The following is an 18,444-nucleotide window of genomic DNA, read 5'->3' on the forward strand; positions in this document are numbered from 1 at the left end:
AACCGGGAGGACTCTTCTTGTCTTATGTACCATTAGGGAAGTAGGGACTATGTTGACATCATATTTCAGTGGTAAGGAAGTCTAAAATATTGGTGGCCTGCACAGTACAAGGAATGGAATGATTTGAGCTCATTCCATTTCAAGCCTTAAGGGGGCTTAATTGCATGGGCATGAATGCCAAGATGCCCAACTAATGAACTACTAGTTTTTTTTCAGATCATTAGAATCTGAAAATAGCACAAGCAGACTTACCACTGCATGACGTTAGTGGAGCTGGAAAAGTCGCTATCTCTACATTCCAGGAAGATACTGTGTGATCAAGAACCCTGCTTATCCAGGCATCCTAACTGCAGCAGGAGCCAGATAAGCACACAATTGTACATTTGTAGGCTCTATATCAATGTTAAGATGGGTGTGCAATTGCCAGGCAGAGGCATGGGCAATCCCACTACCTGCAAATGCAACATCCTATTACGGTTTCTGCATCAATATCTTCATAATACAGGATGAAAAGGCAAGTGGAAGCATGGTTCCCATAAGCCCCTTTAGAAGACAATTACCTCTGTGTTTTTCCACATAGACATTCCTCTCCAAAAGTGGAATCATAAGATGCACAAAGCTAAAAACCATGAGGATGACTAAAATCCAGCCCCATGCTCTCTTAACCACAGCACCACATACCCAAACTTTGGCAAGCCCCCAGAGGAAAATAATTCCATGGCAATTGAGCAGCCAATGGAGTTGTTCTCTATGTGCCCTTGTTGTCTGGATTAATCAGTTCTTCAAGAGGGTGATCACTGTTGCAACAGAGCATGAAAGAGAAGGAACACTCTTATATATGTTGACATTATGGACAGCTAAGTGCTTTGGCCTGTACAGGGCGTCTGGCATTACTGTTAGTAAAATAGTAATAATTTCCATTTTAGGAAGGTACTAAAAACACTGGATTTTTAGAACCCAGAACTTGCAGTTTTTTTTCTGTAAGCAAAGAGAAAAACAAACTTTTAAAAGCCCTGATGTTCCAGAGAGACACAGTGGCCCCCATTCACGCAAGGATTTTGATAAGGGATCACATCCAGCAGCAGATAAGAAATAGGAACACATACCGCTCCTGGTTCTTTCAATAACAAGGAGGTAGGGGAGGATGGAAAGAAAAACATTTGTCTTGCAATCAGGAAAACATTTTCCACAAGAAGAAAACACCCTTTCAGTCTTCGGGAGACACTGTGGTTACGGAATTCTCAGCAGGGCTACTGCATGAGATAACATGAGGGGCGCATGTATGGAAGCGCACACATAAGTTCCAGTCTTATTCAAAGCATATCCCTGTGTATAGTTAGCATCTAAATAAGTTTTGTGGTACTGGAATTTTCTATTTAAAACACACATGTAAAAACGTAACATTTATATTAAATATTTCATAAAGCTTTAATTGTGCCTCTATGCATGTAAGTGATTCTGCTGCTTTAGGCTGTCATTCTAAATTTACATATACTATAGCTGACTTTCCAACTTTTATGACATCTTAAAAAAAATACAACTAAGAAATGAGCTTGACATAGCTGAAAAACTTCTAAGCACATGCATGCAGATAAAGTGGGGTATAAATGGTAAGTAAGTAAATAAATCACGAGCCTTGTGTGGGGCAGAGTGGTAGGTCACAGTACGGCAACCAAGAACTCTCCTCACGACCTGAGTTTGATCCCAGCAGAAGCGGGGATCTCAGATAGCTGGCTCGAGATCAGCTCAGTCTTCCATCCTTCTGAGGTTGGTAAAATGAGTACCCAGCTTGCTGGGGAAAAGGTAACATGACTGGAGAAGGCAGTGGCAAACCATCCTGCTTCTAGTCTGCCATGGAAGCGGCGTCACCCCCAAGGATCAGTAATGACTCAGTTCTTGCACAGGGGACCTTTCTTAAGTAAATAAATAAATACTCAGATGGAGCATCATACTCTGTCATTGATATAAATAAATGAATAAATGTGGCTTCTCCAACAGGAGGAACTCAAGGTGCTTACAGTGCAATAAGGTCATAAAACCAGAAACAAACTCAGAAAACAACAGCTAAGCTGAACCAAAGGCCTGTTTAAACAGTCCTAACTGGTGTTGGTGTTGGGTGTGTAGAATAGGGATCATACAGATGTCCTCCAGGTGGAGGGCAACAAGGTAGGAGCCACAACAGAGAAGACCCTCCCACATATTGCCACATGCACATCACATCTGCGTAGGCCAGAATAAGAAACCAAAGTGCAAAATAAATGGGAACTGAGAAATGGCAACCCAGTCCTTACTGAGCCCTCACTCCCAAATATTTTCTTGAGACATACAAAGGAAAAGCAATGGACATCTTGATAAAATTCTTACCTGAGTGAAGGATCCATCTTCATTACACTCTGGAATGAAAACAGCTTCTTGTGGCTTCTTTGCTTGGTCCAGTGCTTGGGATCTCTCTAATCGGCATTTGCTTTGACCAGCATCTATGCAGAGAAAAAAGAAAATCCATTGAAATTAGATGAGCAACTAGAAACACAATTGAATAACCAAGGATATCATATTCTGTTGTGAAGGTGTCCAAAGGAAAGACCTGCAAAGTGGTTATTTTGCTGTGCCGCATTTGTCAGTACAGGTGGAGCCTCGGTATCTGCAGGGGATCTGTTCTCAGCCCCCCCTGTCCCGCCCTCCCCCCAGTGAATATAAAAAAACCACAGTTAATGAAATTCATGGTTTGGGGCCCTTTTAAGTCTCTGTAGGGTTTTCTGAAGCCCACAGAGGCCGCGAGCATCCGCCCGCAGCCTCTGCGGGCTTCAGAATGACTCCAGTGCGCAAAAAAGTGCCTTTTTGTTTCCCTTACGAAATTGAAGTGACTTTTTTTGCCCTTATAAGGCATTCTGAGACCTGGGGGTAGCTTTATAAGGGCAAAAAAGTCACTTTGGTTTCCCAAGGGAAACAGGAAGTCACTTTTTTGTGCTCTGGGGCCATTCTGAAGCCTGCAGAGGCCATGGGTGAAAGTGCATGGCCTCTGCAGCCTTCAGAAAGCTGGAGCACAGCTAGAAGGCTCAGGTTGGGCCAAGTCTGGCTCAACGTGGGTCCATGGGACCTGCGTTGAACCAGATTCATGGATACAGGATCTGCGGATATAGAGCCCCACCTGTATGCAGAAAACCTCTCTAAAAATATGCCTGTGGAAGGGTGGCTCAAACTCAGTCTTGCTAAAATCACAGTGAATTGCAAGTGGCTTATTTTTCTCGTTTTTGTGCAATCGGGAGGTAAATCGCTAGACAAGTGAATCTGAGCAAGGGGGCTCCATCCCATGAAATTTTATGACATACTACTCTAAGCATGCCACTCTGTTAAGATGCTACAGGATTGTGCTTCCATTAATATGGCCCATTCAGTTTCTCTCTTCATTCATAAATGAACAGGCAGATGAACCAACTGAGGGGTCTATTTTCAGACCCCCATTCTTTGCCCACAGATCTTAATTTTTTGCAAAAAAGCAAAAAAAAACCACTCCTGCTTCATCATGTTTTATGCTCTGTTGTACTTTTAATTTTTCTTTGGGGGGAAACTTTTGATTTTTACTTTTTAAAATGAAAAGCAGACTAGAAATCGGATAGAATAAAAAATAACATTCACCATCATTTGAATCAGCAGTAGGAACTCCAAGTCATAGTTGCATTCAGTGGGGCACCATCTTTAAAGCACACTGATCCCCAGACAAACTACTGCCCAGAGGCAGCAAGGTTATTCAAGATGGCACTCCCAGGTTGCATCTTGACATTCCTGTTGTCTATATAGCAGTGACAAATGAGTTAAAAAATGAATGATTTTTTCATTTAAAGAAGAATCTTGACAATGAAATGGGACCCTACCAATGAGTCCCAAAGCCAACAGCAAAAGGAAAAGAGTGACACCCACAAAGAAGGGAAACAAGCTCTCAAAGAGCACAAAAAGTGCATGAGATTACATGATTGCTTTCTGTTGCTCAAAGCATTTCAGCTGTTTGTCTTTTTGAGAGACCCTAAAACAATCTTTTGTAACCGCATGAAGTCTCATTTGAATCCAACTAGCTGAGGTGATCTTGGTAAGCATATCACCTGAGAGATCATTAGAAAATATCCTCCTTGTACTCCTGAAGAAAACAAACAGCCAGAACGTGTGGGGCATAAAGAAAATCTTTGTGATAAATTCCACACATTTTTTGGCATCTTCTTGGGAGTCCATTTCCTTTATCTTTTGCTCCTAATCAGAGCCCCCAGCATGAAAACATATTCATTGACACCACTAGTCTTCATATTATACCTAGCAACTGGGTCACAGAAAACAGAAGTGTCCAACACAAAAAAACCTTGCTGGATCAGGAGTATGTCCTATGATGAGTCTCTTGGCAGTACTCAAGAGTATGCATGTTTAAGATCATAGTCCAAAATCTTAACCTTATACCAATAGCATACCCAGGGTGGTGGCACCCGGGTGCAGATGCCACAAAACACCATGTAAGCAGTCCCTCAGACTTGCCTTTGAGCCATTCCGGGCAGTGATGGTAACATTCACCTGTGCAAGTGGGTGAGGCCGGCTTATACCATGCTTTGCGGTGTCTATAGTACTTACCGCACTGTCACCGCCACTAGCTAAGCCAGTGATTCTCACACATTTAGCACTGGGACCCAGAATGAGAATCTGTCAGGATCCACAGATGTTATGTACAGAAGTGATGTCATCAAGCAGGAATATTTTTAACAATCCTAGGCTGCATTCCTACCCAGGATAGTCCCATTTACTATCATTGTTAATTATATATATATATATATATATATATATATATATTTTGAAATGAACGGGGACCCACCTGAACTTGGCTTGCGACCCACTTAGTGGGTCCCAACCAACAGTTTGAAAGACACTGAGCCCTATGCCCCAGTATTGCCCCTATGCCCATTGCCCTATGCCCCAGTATTCTGCTCTTGGATGATTGTGCTCACAAAGCTAGGGGAAGTCTTTGGATCAAGAATAGCTTTTGGGGTTTTTTGTTTTAAGTACAACCTAACAGTCCAGTCAAATCTATCTGTCCTCCTATCTAAGCTGCCCAGGATAGGTTCTATGAGTAAACATAAGATGTCCTTTATCAAAAATGACAACTTACCTTTCCATTGGGGAGGGGGTTGACTAAAGCAGCACCCATTGCCGGTGATAGGAAAGAAGCTTCTGTTGCCTGACATGGTAGACCCACCTGTTCTCCATCCCACACAGAGTGCAGCAGTGCTACCCAAAGCTGCCCATCTCAGTTGTGAGACAGAGTGGGGCCATGTATGGCTCCGGGTGTGGTAGCCTCTGGACCATTTGAGCCCAGCATAGCACAACTTTACAGTCTGTTTACAGTAATTTTTTTAAGTTAGGTTTTTATTAACAGGAAACTTATTTCTAAGCACCACTGAAAGCAACAGAACTGAGACCCAAACTAAACATTCAAAAAATACCACATGACATAATCCACTGGGGATGGTACTGCTTCAGAGCAAGTAGGAGATTTCATGTCTGAACGTCCTCCCCATGGAAAAATGTCCTTGTCTCATGGCCAAGAACTACAGGAACACAGTTCCACTATTTTTAAGTTTTGAGAAGGACTATAAACTCATTTTTAGAAGCTAGAAAACACATCACAGGTGATCAAGGGACTCTTCAACAACAACAAGAAAAAGATGTTGATTATCAAGAGAGACTCAGTCCCATCCAGGCAGCTCCTGCTGTTTAACAATAAAATACCAAGGAACACTCACTGGTCTCCAGATTTTCACAGATTAAAAAGTAGCACTAGACCACTATAGGATCACCACTATAAAGCCATCATGATAGGATAAGGGTATAATTGTATTAGTTTATGGAGATGCCAGATTGAAAATGTTATCCTGCCTTTCTCTCCCTAAGGGTAGTCTGGATTGCTCACTCACAAACATACCCTACAAAAAAAGAAAGAAAGAAAGAAAAAAAAGAAGAGATCCTTATTTCCTCACCATGCTTCTTCCTTGATCATGGTTTAAAGTGAACACCCCTCCTTTAAACTTTAAACCCTATGTGAGAACAGAGAGGGAACATTCTTCGCTCTTTTTTAGCAAGTGGGGAGCTGTTCAACATAGCTCACATCTGCAGTGGACTGGCTGGAAGGAAGCAGTGGTGGACTTGGAGTGAAGGGCATCCCACATCTGCTGCCCTATCTCCCCACACTCTCCACAAGCCGCATCAGGTTACTTCATGGCTGGGCCGACAATACCTGGGGCTATTAAAAACTTTCCATTTTTCCTTTTCAGTTGATTATACAAAAGATGGGAAAGATTTCTGCAGTCATGGGTGATAATACTTATATATGGCACGACATGAAAATTTGCAAATTCTAAAGTAGGATTCAGAGGGCATTGACACTTCTGGACCTCAAAAGAGATGGGAACGTGATTTTGAGCAAAGGAGCACCAGGACAAAATGGCTAATCACCCAGTCCCAAAACTGCTGTGAGTGGCAAGAGGCAGCTGCAGAAGGCACTTGGCACACACATGCCTGCAAAATTCAGACCCCGGATATTCATGCAAATTGTGACTAACTACTCGGAAGGTGTTCCTCTCTTCTCTTTTGGATCTCCATCCTGACAGTTGTCTGAGCACTACAAATCCTGCTGGTTAGGAGACACAGGATAGTTTCACAAGTGCCTCTAAAGAATGTATTTTAATTCTCTGCCTTTATAAAATCAGAGATCCCCTTTGATTATAAGTTTGGCTTTAAAAAGGAGACTTTTGCTTTGTGTGTCACATTAACAGAGAAGTGAAACACTGAAAAATGGAAGATTTTATCAGTGTCAAAAAAACCCTACTACAAATCAATATTTTATTCCTTTGCTCACTACTAATATTCCCAATTCTCTCCCCCCTCCCCATGCCCTTTTATTTCAGTTTTTTGCTAGGACCTTTCGGGTCAAATTAGACATTTGATAGGTAAATCAATCTTTGACAGGTTTAAAGTAGGAAATTATTATTATTATTAACAGTATTTATATACCGCTGTCCCCCATGCTTTTCAATCTGTTTCTAAACGACCTTGCCCCATCCCTGAAGGAAGTAGATAGCCATTGCCTGAAGCTTGGCGCAAGCCAAGTGCCGCTACTTCTGTATGCGGATGATGCAGTACTGATATCCCGTACTAGGATTGGCCTAAAACGTCTGCTGAATCGCACTGAAGAGTATCTTCGGTCCAACAAATTGCAAATCAACTATGCTAAATCTAAGATAATGATATTTGCCAATAGATGGAAGGCTTTTAAGTGGTCTTGTAATGGCAATAAAATGGAGCAGGTTAAGCATTTCAAGTACCTGGGAATCAACTTCCATTACAAGCTCACTTGGGCTTTTCATCGTAAGGCAGTGCAGAACGCATCCAAACTGGCGTCCTCAGCTATTTCCCGTTTCTTTTTTACCTGCGGCAATGGTTATGTTCCAGCTGCTCTGGAGGCATTTAAGGGAAAGATTCTTTCCCTGGTCCTTTATGGCTCTCCCGTCTGGTATAAGGCTATTACCCAACCATTAGAACGCATTCAAGCCTCCTTTCTGCGGAAGATTTTGGGTTTACCCAGGTGCGTTCCCTACTCGGTTCTGTGTCTTGAGGTGGGGTTAATTCAGCTAAAGACGACTGCATGGCTTAGATTACTGAAATTTTGGTTTAGGACTTTATTTAACCCTACCTCCTCTGGTCTAATGCTCCAATTATTGTCGGATTCAATCCTGTCATTAGAGATCACTGATCTTCTAACCAAGCTCAAGTCAATAGGGCTGGACACTGCAGAGCTAGGCATGATTGGGTGTGATGCTGCTTACAGAATCGTCAAAGAAAGAATTCTTGACATCGAACAACAAGAGCTGTTTAGTGCCGCCAGAACCACATGCTCTCCACTCTATCTCCATGTTCCAATCAGTTTCGGGAAACTGGCCTCCTTCTTTTATCACCTGGAGTGCCCACAGGCTCGGAGAGCATTCACACTTGCAAGATGTAATGCTCTTCCATCAGCCGTGTTATCGGGCAGGTTCAGTGGTATTCCCTACTCGGAGAGGAAATGCAAGTGTGGTAGGGATTGTATTGAGACCATAACACATACCCTTTTCTACTGCCCACTTCATGACGTCTCACGCAAGAAATATCTAGGCCCTTTGCTAACTAGGATGCAGGGCTGGGAGGACTCAATCATGCTTCAGTCTCTCCTTTCCACATCTGACTCTGAGACCCTTGATAGGGTCGCTGCCTTTTTATCTGGGGTAATTGCCAGGCAGAGCTCTGGAACTCTGGGCAGTATGTGAGGAAAAGACTGATGTCTATGTTGTGGTGTCTTTGTATATTTTTGTTTTGTTTTGTTCTTTCTCTGTATTTTATGCCAATAAAGGTCTACTGAATTGAACTGAACTATACCGCTGTTCAACTAAAAGTTCACAAAGCGGTTTACAGAGAAAAATCAAACAACTAAATGGCTCCCTGTCCCAAAAGGGCTCACAATCTAAAAAAATGCAAATGAATACCAACAGACAGCCACTAGAACAGACAGTGCTGGGGTGAGGTAGGCCAGATACTCTCCCCCTGCTAAAAAAAGGAGCACCCACTTGATGCCTCTTACCCAATTAGCAGGGGAAATCAGACCATAAGTGGTCCTTTAAGTCCCTAAGTAGCAACAAGCGGGATGATTTAGCAAAGATGCACAGCATAGAGGCTGGGGGAATTTAATGCTTCTTGCTACACCATTTTGGCACCAAAAATTATACCCCTGAAGTGACTACTGTATTTACCTCCAAAAACAGCAAGAACAGCAGCCTCACCAAGCTCCACTTGGGTGAAACTGGTGTTTCTAAGATACTCATTTGGTTTCACGTCAGAACCTACTTATGATTTTAAGTCATTAAGATAATTTCCATCCAGTGTCAAGGACGCCTTTATATCCCCTTACCTTTGCATCGGCCTCGGTGAACCACACTCAGGCTCGAGTCCCTGCATTTGGCTCTCTGATAATCACACATCGACTCGTATGTCCTGCCATCAGAGGCACAGAGTGGCTTGGTTAGGGACCTGGAGCAGTGAAGGTTGCATTGTGGGTCTCGATCACGGTCACTTATTAAAAACTAAAGGTGAGAAAGAACAAGACAGAAAAACAAAGCTTTGGATTTTTAAAGTAGTTTTTTTTTTCCTTTTATAGTTTCTCAGCTTATCATAGCTAGAGGCAACAGCACTCATAGTTAAAATCTCTGGATATACCGGCCATAAAATTCCAAAACAACTAGTTTTGTTTGATGAATTAAAAGCAAAATTTTGTCCTACAATCACTGTAGACATCACCAAGCATCCAAAGGCAAACTCCACCAAAGGCATCCAAAAGGCATACGTCATCAAACTCCAAGGCATGTCAACTTCCTGTTCTATATTTAACCACAAAGGTCTTCCCTACCCCAATTGAGTCAATTGGAGGCATACAATCCACATGGGACTTCATCCTAACATAACTGTAAGAAACACTTTAAAGTGACAGTTTCCTTTAAGTAAGTTCTTACTATCAAGATTACTAAACACTTCCAATCATATTAAATTATCAGTTTCTTTGATGACATGAGATTTTATCTTATTATTTTTTCTTTTCTTTTTTATAGAGATACTACAAATATACTTCAATGCATTTTGCTTGCTATATTTCATATCCCCCAAAGCGCCATCAGCAAGTCTTAAGTGACCACATGGAATCACCGGCAGTGGCTTAGCTACAGGAAGGTGATACGGTAAGTACTTCAGGCACCGCAACACACTGTGTAAGCAACCCCTCCCGCTCGCCATCGGAGCCATTCCAGGCAACGATGGCAATGCATGCTCTCATTTTCTCCTTGGGTTCAAATGAAATGTGTGTTAAAACTGCCCCAAGGGGCCAGCGTTTGTACAGTTGCATGCTTTGGAGGGAAGTCTGAGTCACTGTTGTAATCACCTTGGTGCGTCACTGTTTCAAGCACAGAAAAGCTGCTTTCCAAGTGTAAAGCTTCTAAAAACAAACTAAAACTAATGCAACAAACTAACATTTCAGGCTTGATGACCTGTTTCTAACATTCTGAAATATGCACCTCTGAAGTGTGTATCTTGGCAAGTTTGACCAAACAGCTTCTTCCATCTTTTTTTTTTTTAAATAAAAGCCAAGGACTCAGTTAAGTTCGCTCCACAGAATTAAAAAAACACAAACTCATCCTTTGGAATGAACTTCTACAAACAAGAGTGGTCAAAAGTCAAGTGAGAAGACACCTCTTCTGCTTTAGGCCGTGATTTTGTTCGTTACCCTAACCCCATTTGATCTGACAGTTTGTAGCTTACCTATGCAAAAAAAGCACCAGTCTTTGGTTAAAGTCCATCCCTCCCGCCCATTTTCTTGTAATAATTTCCCTATAAACTAGCATTTGGAAAGCTGCGGGTTAGTTGATGGTGTTTCTTAGACACAGTACAGATGCCCGTTGGTAGATTAACAGCCCAATCCTACCCAGTGCTGGTGCCGCAGGGCCACACGGCCCATGCTGTATCCGGTACTGGGACTGAGAAGGCTGGAGGTCTCCCCAAGAAAGGGAACATTTATTGCCTTACCCCGTAATGAGTCCCAGTCAGCCCAATGGGGCTACTAGGATCTGTGCCAGCTAAATCACTGGCACATGTCCGGGAAACCCTGTGTCAGGAGAAAGGGTTCCAGAGGGGGAATAGAGTATGGTGAAGCCTCCACCACCAAACCTGCCCCCTCCTGGGCCTGATCCACCCCCTTCTCCACCCTCCCTTTGCAGCACTCAGACCAGCTCCTACCTGCTCCCTCAGGTGCAGTTCCAGATCCGGCACCAGCGGGATGGCGCAGGCCTTACTCCTGGGGTGCTGCAAACATGCTTTACAGCATATTTGCAACACACTATGCTGGCACAGCAGCCACTACACCAGCATAGCTAGCAATTAGGTGTGGGCTGTAAGAGTGCGATTCAATTTCTTTATCAGACCACAGGTCCATTCAGGCAGTCATCTTCAAGTTCTGAATGCCTCGAGCAACAAGGCGCATTTATAGTGTACCAGAAAGGAGCATATCCATGGATCCCATATCCATGGATGGGTCTGTGCCCCCCACACACACACACACCCCACACTCGCCCTCTCTAGAGGCAAGGGGAGCTCTTCTCACCTCATCTCTGGAGATTCCTCTGAACTCAGCAGAGGCCACAGATGTCCATCCATGGCCTCTGCCGGGCTCAGAATGAGACCCAAAGCTCAAAACACGTGACTTCTGATTTCACGATGAAACTGGAAGTTATTATTATTGCTATTATTATTATTATTAATTATTTATATACTGCTTTTCAGCAAAAAGTTCACAAAGTGGTTTACAGAGAAAAGTCAAATAACTAATGGCTCCCTGTCCCAATAGGGCTCACAATCTAAAAAGATGCAAAAGAACACCAGCAGGCAGCCATGAGAAAAGACACTGCTGGGTTGAGGAGGGCCAGTTACTCTCCCCCTGCTAAATAAAAGAGGAGCACCCACTTGAAAAAAGTGCCTCTTACTCAGTTAGCAGGGGTTAACTGTGATGCTTTTAATGCCTTATAAGGCATTGGGAAGCCCAGGGTAGCTCCTTATAAGGCATTAAAAAAGTCACTTCCGGTTTAACTGAGAAACCAGAAGCCAAGTGTTTTAAGCTCTAGAGCTCAGTCTGAGCCCAGCAGAGGCCGTGGATGGACCTCCACGGTCTCTGCTGAGCTCAGAGGACCCTCCAGAGGGTCCAGACCACGGGACAGGTATTTGCCTATATCCGTGATTTCAGTTATTTGTTTGGCTATCCGAACGGAACCCCTGCGGATAAGGGAGCATACCTGTATTTCAGAACCTGTCAATCACTTCCCCCAAGTGTAAGAAATACAGAAAGGGGGGCAGCCTGGAACTGCATCTAACCTTCAGGGGCTTCTCACCCAACTGTGATACCATGAATCCTCAGCCACACCCCTCAGTCACTTTCTCCCACCTCCAGATGCTCGAAAAGTCTCTCACGAAAGATGAACCAACGTGGCAGTAACTTTGGATAGTTTGAGGATTTTCACCTGTTCTCATAACAAAACTAAATTGCAGAATGGGCATAATTAATAAAGACATAGCCAATTTACAATCTTCCAACGTGACTCTCCAATTTCACACACTCTCGTAACTACCAGAAAATGCTTGCTATAGTGATCGTATATTAATTTATGATAAGATATCTACAAACAAAACTGGAGGGGGGAAAGAGTCCCCTTGTTTGTTAACACTGGGGGGAAATCTAGAGAAGACAACTCTAGATTGACGTGAAGACAACACGTCATCAGCTGCCCTATTAGATAATCATGAGATCACTGCAAAAACATTCTTGAAGATCGTGTTAAGAGAACAGCAGTTAAAATAGAGACTTGATTGCAATGGCCTGAATGTGGCTGGCATTCAGATTGAAAAGACACACACACACCATTGCTGTGAACAAGATCACAATGGACACATTTGGCCCAGGGGAAGATATACAAGATATACAAGTGCTCAACCAAAGACTGAAAGAAGCAATGGACATTTGTACTGGGGTCTAGAGCAGGGGTGTCCAAACTTCTCGGCAGGAGGGCCACATCATCTCTCTGACACTGTGTCGGGGGCCAGGGAAAAAAAAGAATTTACATTTCAAATTTGAATAAATTTACATAAATGAATATGTTAGAGATGGAACTTGCATGAGAATGAAGGTCTTGCAATAGTTCAAGACTATAAAAGACCTTGCACAAAGCAAGTCTGGCCTTTCCATCACTGCCACTGCTGCATCACAGATGTGAAACAGCAAGCAGTGGAGCTTAACTAGTTGCCCTACACTGAGAGCAGTTGCCTTGGGCCAGCACGGGCTCCAGAAAGTCTCTGGAGGACCAGAGGCTCATTGGAGACTAGGGGTTCCCTGCGGGCCAGACTGGGAGGCCCTGAGGGCCGCAAGTGGCCCCCGGGCCAGGGTTTGGGCACCCCTGGTCTACAGCCTAGCTCCTTCCCAAAGAAATGTTAGGGAGAGCCAAGAAAAGCACAAGGAACAGAAAGACAGCAGTGCAACAAAGGCCATTGAGACTAACAGACTATTGGGGGGGGGGGATCAGCTTTCCAACCATCCAGAAAAAAAAACCAAACCAATGATGGGCTGAAGGCATCAATTACCAAATGAGAAAGCAGGTTCTCTTCCCACTGCTCAGTCTTGCTATTCCAACTAATTTTGTTTATTTTGTACATCAAAGGAAAGATTGGAAGTTGGTTTGCACAGGATCAGCTTCAATGTAGGAAATTTAGGGCGCAACCCTAACCAACTTTCCAGCACTGGCATAGCTGTGCCAGTGGGGCATGTGCTGCATCCTGCAGTTTGGGGGACAGTCACAGAGGCCACCTCGGAGTTGCATTGCCCTATGTCAGTGCTGGAAAGTCAGTTAGGATTGACACCTTAATTCCTCAACCATACCCAGTCTTCGTTTCCTAGTCCTCCCCATTATAAAAAAGTGGACAACAGGAGTCATACCTCATCAGCATGAATCCTGCCTTGCCCACAAACTCTCGCTCCTCCAACCAGCCAAGTCACTCCACCCACCCAGCTGCTTGCTTGCCCAGTGCCCAGACAGGCCCAGGCCATAGTAGACAACAACTGCTGCTGTCACCCGCACAGCCAGGTCAAAGTCAGAGGGAAAGCATCATTAGTTTGGTTGTAAAATAGGGTGCTGATAATCTGGGTCAGGATCTTGTTGTCCATGCTGTGGATGTTGGTCCACAGGGTTACCAGCTCTCCAGGACTGCCCTGGAGTCTCCAAGAATCTGTGTCATTTGTCACCTGAAGATGTTATCCTACAGATTTTAAACACACACACACACACACACACACACACACACACACACACCATTTAATGATATTATGTCATGTTGGGAAAAAATCTTCAGGAATAGCTTCAGTTAATCCAACCGGCAAAGGGTTAAGCATGCATGTGGTTTTTTCCCCTTATCTACTTAATCATATGTATGACTTTTCTGTGGCTTGACTCACTTTCTTGAGTTACCTATTCTGCATGAAGGTCATTTCCTGCTTATGGAGTAGTTCTAGTCTGTTTGTGTCTAGCAGTTCTAGTCTGCAGTTGTGAACTGCATATGGGGCCCGATATGTGTAAACCAACTGCTTGCTGATACAGTACTTGTACAGCTATTGCATATGCTTACATCTTAAACAAACAAAAAAAGTTTGTGGTCCCTAGTAGTGGGATCAGCCCTGACCAGGTGCGAAAATTAATATTGCTGAGAAAGAAACACAAGCAGCTAAAAGGCTAAGGCTATGCTTATTTTTCTGTACAAAAATTTCAAAATGCACCTTTTGGCAATTCTGGAAATACAGTATCTACTTCCAGATAATTGAATCGGGTGAAAAAGGTTTTACAGTCATCCACTTTCTAGTCTAAACGCACAAATGTTTGTGCAATTAATTGAGAAGAGGAGGTCTTTTTGGCGCATTCCAACACAGCAGCTGAAAAGCCCCAGCTTTTGAATGTGCATTTACACAGGTGTACGTTTATAGCCACTTCCCAGACTCGTTCCTGACTTCTCTGACCTCAGGATGACAGCAGAGGTGAGATAAGACAGGTCAGAAAAAAAGCTCAACTTGCCAATCATAACCATCTGCTCCATTTCTCCACACTGCTGCTGACAAAAACCACCAACACTGAACTTTTAACGTCGCTGAGAAAAAGCAGATTCCCCCCTGACAGCTGATTCAACACCTGGAACCACTTTTGGAATTTTTCTTGAGAAGGGTCTGCCCCACAGAGGAAAAAAAAAGTTTGGTGGTCACTCATTCTCAGCTCTCATCTGCACCTGGTGCAACTTGGGAAATCGTAATTGTAATCAGCAGAGAGAGCAAATCTGGACCAATTAACATCATGCAGACAGAAAAGGGAAAGAGAGAAAGAAACGGCTCCATTTTGGACCAAAAATACCCTGGCAGCCCACTGATCTGGTCCTTTGTGTGTGCTGTTTAAGAAACAAGCAAAGCAATCATTTCTCTTGCTACTAAAAGCAGCATCCCTGACACAAGGTAGTAGTTCTCTCGTCAGTTTACAAATGGGGATCTGAGACCACATTTGCAAACCAAGCAGATACTATTACAATCCAAAAACCTGCATCACTAGATTGCATTTGCTGCCAATACATTTGCTCCCTGATGCATCTGGTGGGCTGCTGTGAGATACAGAGAGCTGGGTTAGATAGGCCCCGGGTCTGATCCAGCAGGGCTCTTCTTATGCAATGCATATCACAGCACACTTATCAAAACTCTTGTTTTACTGCCACCATCATCATTCTCAGTACAACTTAATCCTTCATTCTCATGCGCTTTCCTTAGATCTTTCTACCTCAATCAACCTAGGTGAACACAAAAGTGTTTGTGTAGCCCCTCTGAACTGAAATGCAGCTATGAATGAATGAATACGCTCCAAGTGTGTAGGTACAAACTTCAGGATGCTCTAGATATCTGGAGCTATATAATATTCAGTATCAGAAATAAGCTCATTTCACATAATCTCTGAGAGTGTGTGTACAATTAGGTTGAAAGACTGCAATCCTGATGTTTTATAAGGCCTATAAGTTTTGTTAATAGTGCAACACTGGCCCTCATTATGGGCTGATGTGAACAGAATCTCCAGGCTTTAATATCTCTCTCTATCTGTCAATAACAGCACAATCCTAACATCTGCCTGAGCTGGTGCAACTGCCCCTGTGCCGGCTCAAAGTGTCGCAAATGTGCTATAAAGCACGTTTCTGATTACTTGTGAGCCAGTAGTGCCTACCTGCATTCAGTAGGCTCATGCTAGATGGCGCAGGGGTCTGAGAAGGGTGTCAGGGAGGCAGCATTTCTGAGTGGGAGAAGGCAGAATGGAAACAGATCAGGCCCAGCAGGAAGTAGGATCGGCAGAGGCGTTCACTGCCATATCCTAACCCCCTTCCCAGCCCCCTGCTTTACACTGGGCATCCCAGATTTGCACCTGCTAAATAGCTAGTGTGGATCCAAGAACCACCATAGGGAAGACTGAGGCTCAACATGGGGTAAGGGAAAGTATATATCCTCTTATCCAGATGAGAGCTCCAGCCATCTCCTAACCTGCACTGGATACAGAACAGGTTATGCAGTCTGGCTGTTCCACCGCAGGTTAGGATTGGGCTGTGACAGTGAATTTATATTTGATAGCTCTCACCCCACCCCCACATTCAAAGCCAACAAATCTGAATGAAACTGCAAAGCAATTCCAGACAAATCATTTTGGTGGAAAACTAGGTGCTCTTTCATTGCTATTTGCAGTCACCTTCAACCTTGATACTAGAAGCAGAGACTTGTAGGGTCTGATCAGACAGTTAATCAAACAAGAAGCAACTATAGGAAACCTGCCACTCTCACACACACACACACACACACACACACACACACACACACACACACACACACACACGACTCCAACTTTCAGTGTTAATAAGTGACACCTGCTAAATCTATCAAAAGCACCCAAACATGGTAAACAGCGCACAGTTGAAGTCCAAAGCTAATATTTCTCAACATGACAACACTTCATCCTTCAGGGCAGTATACACAGTCACACACACACACACACACACACACACACACACACACACACACACACACACAGAATTTAATAAGATGGTGCAGGGACACAACCAAACGGCATGCAGGTTGCACAGCAGCAAATGTTGATGGAACTCACTCTATCCTATATCACTGTTCCCATCTGTTGACATGAGTGACTAGTTCTTAATTCTATATCGATTGCTTTGAGACCAAAATTCATCACCTGTTCCTTAGTGAAAATAAATGCCCTAATCTGGAGAGAATTTCATATAAATCCACACTATTTAAGAAAGTATAACATAATCCTTCCAGCCAAGGAAAATAAAACCTGTCTTGAATTTATAAGAGAAAGAAAATGTTGAAGATAGAGTTGATCCCGTTTCCCTCACCAGCTAGTATAAACCTGACCATCATTATGCTGTATATTTTCCCTTCCAACATCACTGGTTGCCACTGATGAGGAGATAGCAGAATTAGATCAGGACATGAAGTAAATGGTAGTTTACATCACATTCAATTCAACTGTCAATTTTCATATTAAATATTAGGCCATTTTCAGCCAGGAAATCTGAGTGCAATATTTTTACATTTAGTCATTACAAGGACTAGATGGAGGACGGGACTGCATCCCTGCTGGATCCGACAGTAGCTTTTGACACCACTGACCATGTTGTCCTTCTGGATCTGTTGGCCATGTTGGGGCTTGGGGCACTGTTCTGCAGTGGTTCCACTACTTCCTGACAGATCAGACCCAAATGGTGAGGCTGGGGGATACCTGTTCAGCAACCCTGGCGGATGACAAAATAGAAGCCTGACAAGGTCCCCCATGCTGTTTAACCTTTACATGAAACGACTGGGCGAGCTCATCCAGGAATTTATAGTTGGGTGTCACCAATATGTGGGTGCCCCCAGTTCTCTCTCTCTCCCACCAGTTTCCCAGGAAGCTGTCAAAGTTCTGGGGTGGTGCCTGGAAGCGGTATTGGGGCCTGAATGAGGGCTAATAAACAGGGCCTTTAGTGCAGGGAGATGTTATGATTAAGCTGTCATTGTCATAAATAAATAAATAAATAAATAAATAAATAAATAAATAAATAAATAAATAAATAAATAAATGCAATAAAAGGTTCAACAACAACATTTATATACCGCTTTTCAACAAAAAGTTCACAAAGCGGTTCAAGGTTCAAGTTTGGAGATTCTGCTCCCATCATCCTGTAAAGAGGACCAGTGTTGCATTATTAACAAAACTTATAGGCCTGAACACCTGGACTGCAGTCTTCAACCTAATTGTACACACACTCTCAGAGATGGTATGGACTGTGGAGCTAGCTTATTTTTCATGCTGAATATTGAATAGCTCCAGGTTATCTGGAGCAACCTGAAGTTCTGCTAATCCAAAGTACCTACACTCCTGAAGTGTACTCATTCATAGCTGCATTTCAGTTCAGAGGGGCCACATAAACACTTTTGTATACATCTAAGTTTGTTGAGGTAGAAAGACCTAAGGAAGATGCATGTGGATGAAGGTTTAAGTTGTAGCCGAGGATGAAAAAAAGGAAGTTTTGATAAGTGTGCTCTGATACATATTGGTAGAAAATGTGATACATTACTGCAAATTTTTGGATTGTAATTGTATCTGCTCAGTTTGCAGATGTGGTCTCAGTTCCCCATCTGCAAGCAGACGAGAGGACTACTACCTTTTGTCAGGGATGCTGCTTTCAGCAGCAAGAGAAACAGTGGCTCTGCTTGTTTCTTAAGCAGCACAC

At 43.3% G+C, this 18,444-nt stretch overlaps 1 protein-coding gene across 1 annotated transcript in view; it reads right to left on the reverse strand.

The window, feature by feature from the left end:
* SMOC1 (SPARC related modular calcium binding 1) overlaps positions 1-18,444 on the reverse strand; it is a 103,093-nt gene that overhangs the window by 67,412 nt on the left and 17,237 nt on the right. The window contains exons 2-3 of the mRNA XM_066625480.1: positions 8,972-9,143; positions 2,365-2,477 (exon numbers count right to left, since the gene is read on the reverse strand). Of these exons, the coding sequence (XP_066481577.1) occupies positions 2,365-2,477; positions 8,972-9,143 (285 nt within the window). The remainder of the gene's footprint in view (positions 1-2,364; positions 2,478-8,971; positions 9,144-18,444) is intronic.

Source organism: Tiliqua scincoides, chromosome 1 (genome assembly GCF_035046505.1).
Source record: "Tiliqua scincoides isolate rTilSci1 chromosome 1, rTilSci1.hap2, whole genome shotgun sequence".
Classification (NCBI taxonomy): Eukaryota; Metazoa; Chordata; class Lepidosauria; order Squamata; family Scincidae; genus Tiliqua; species Tiliqua scincoides.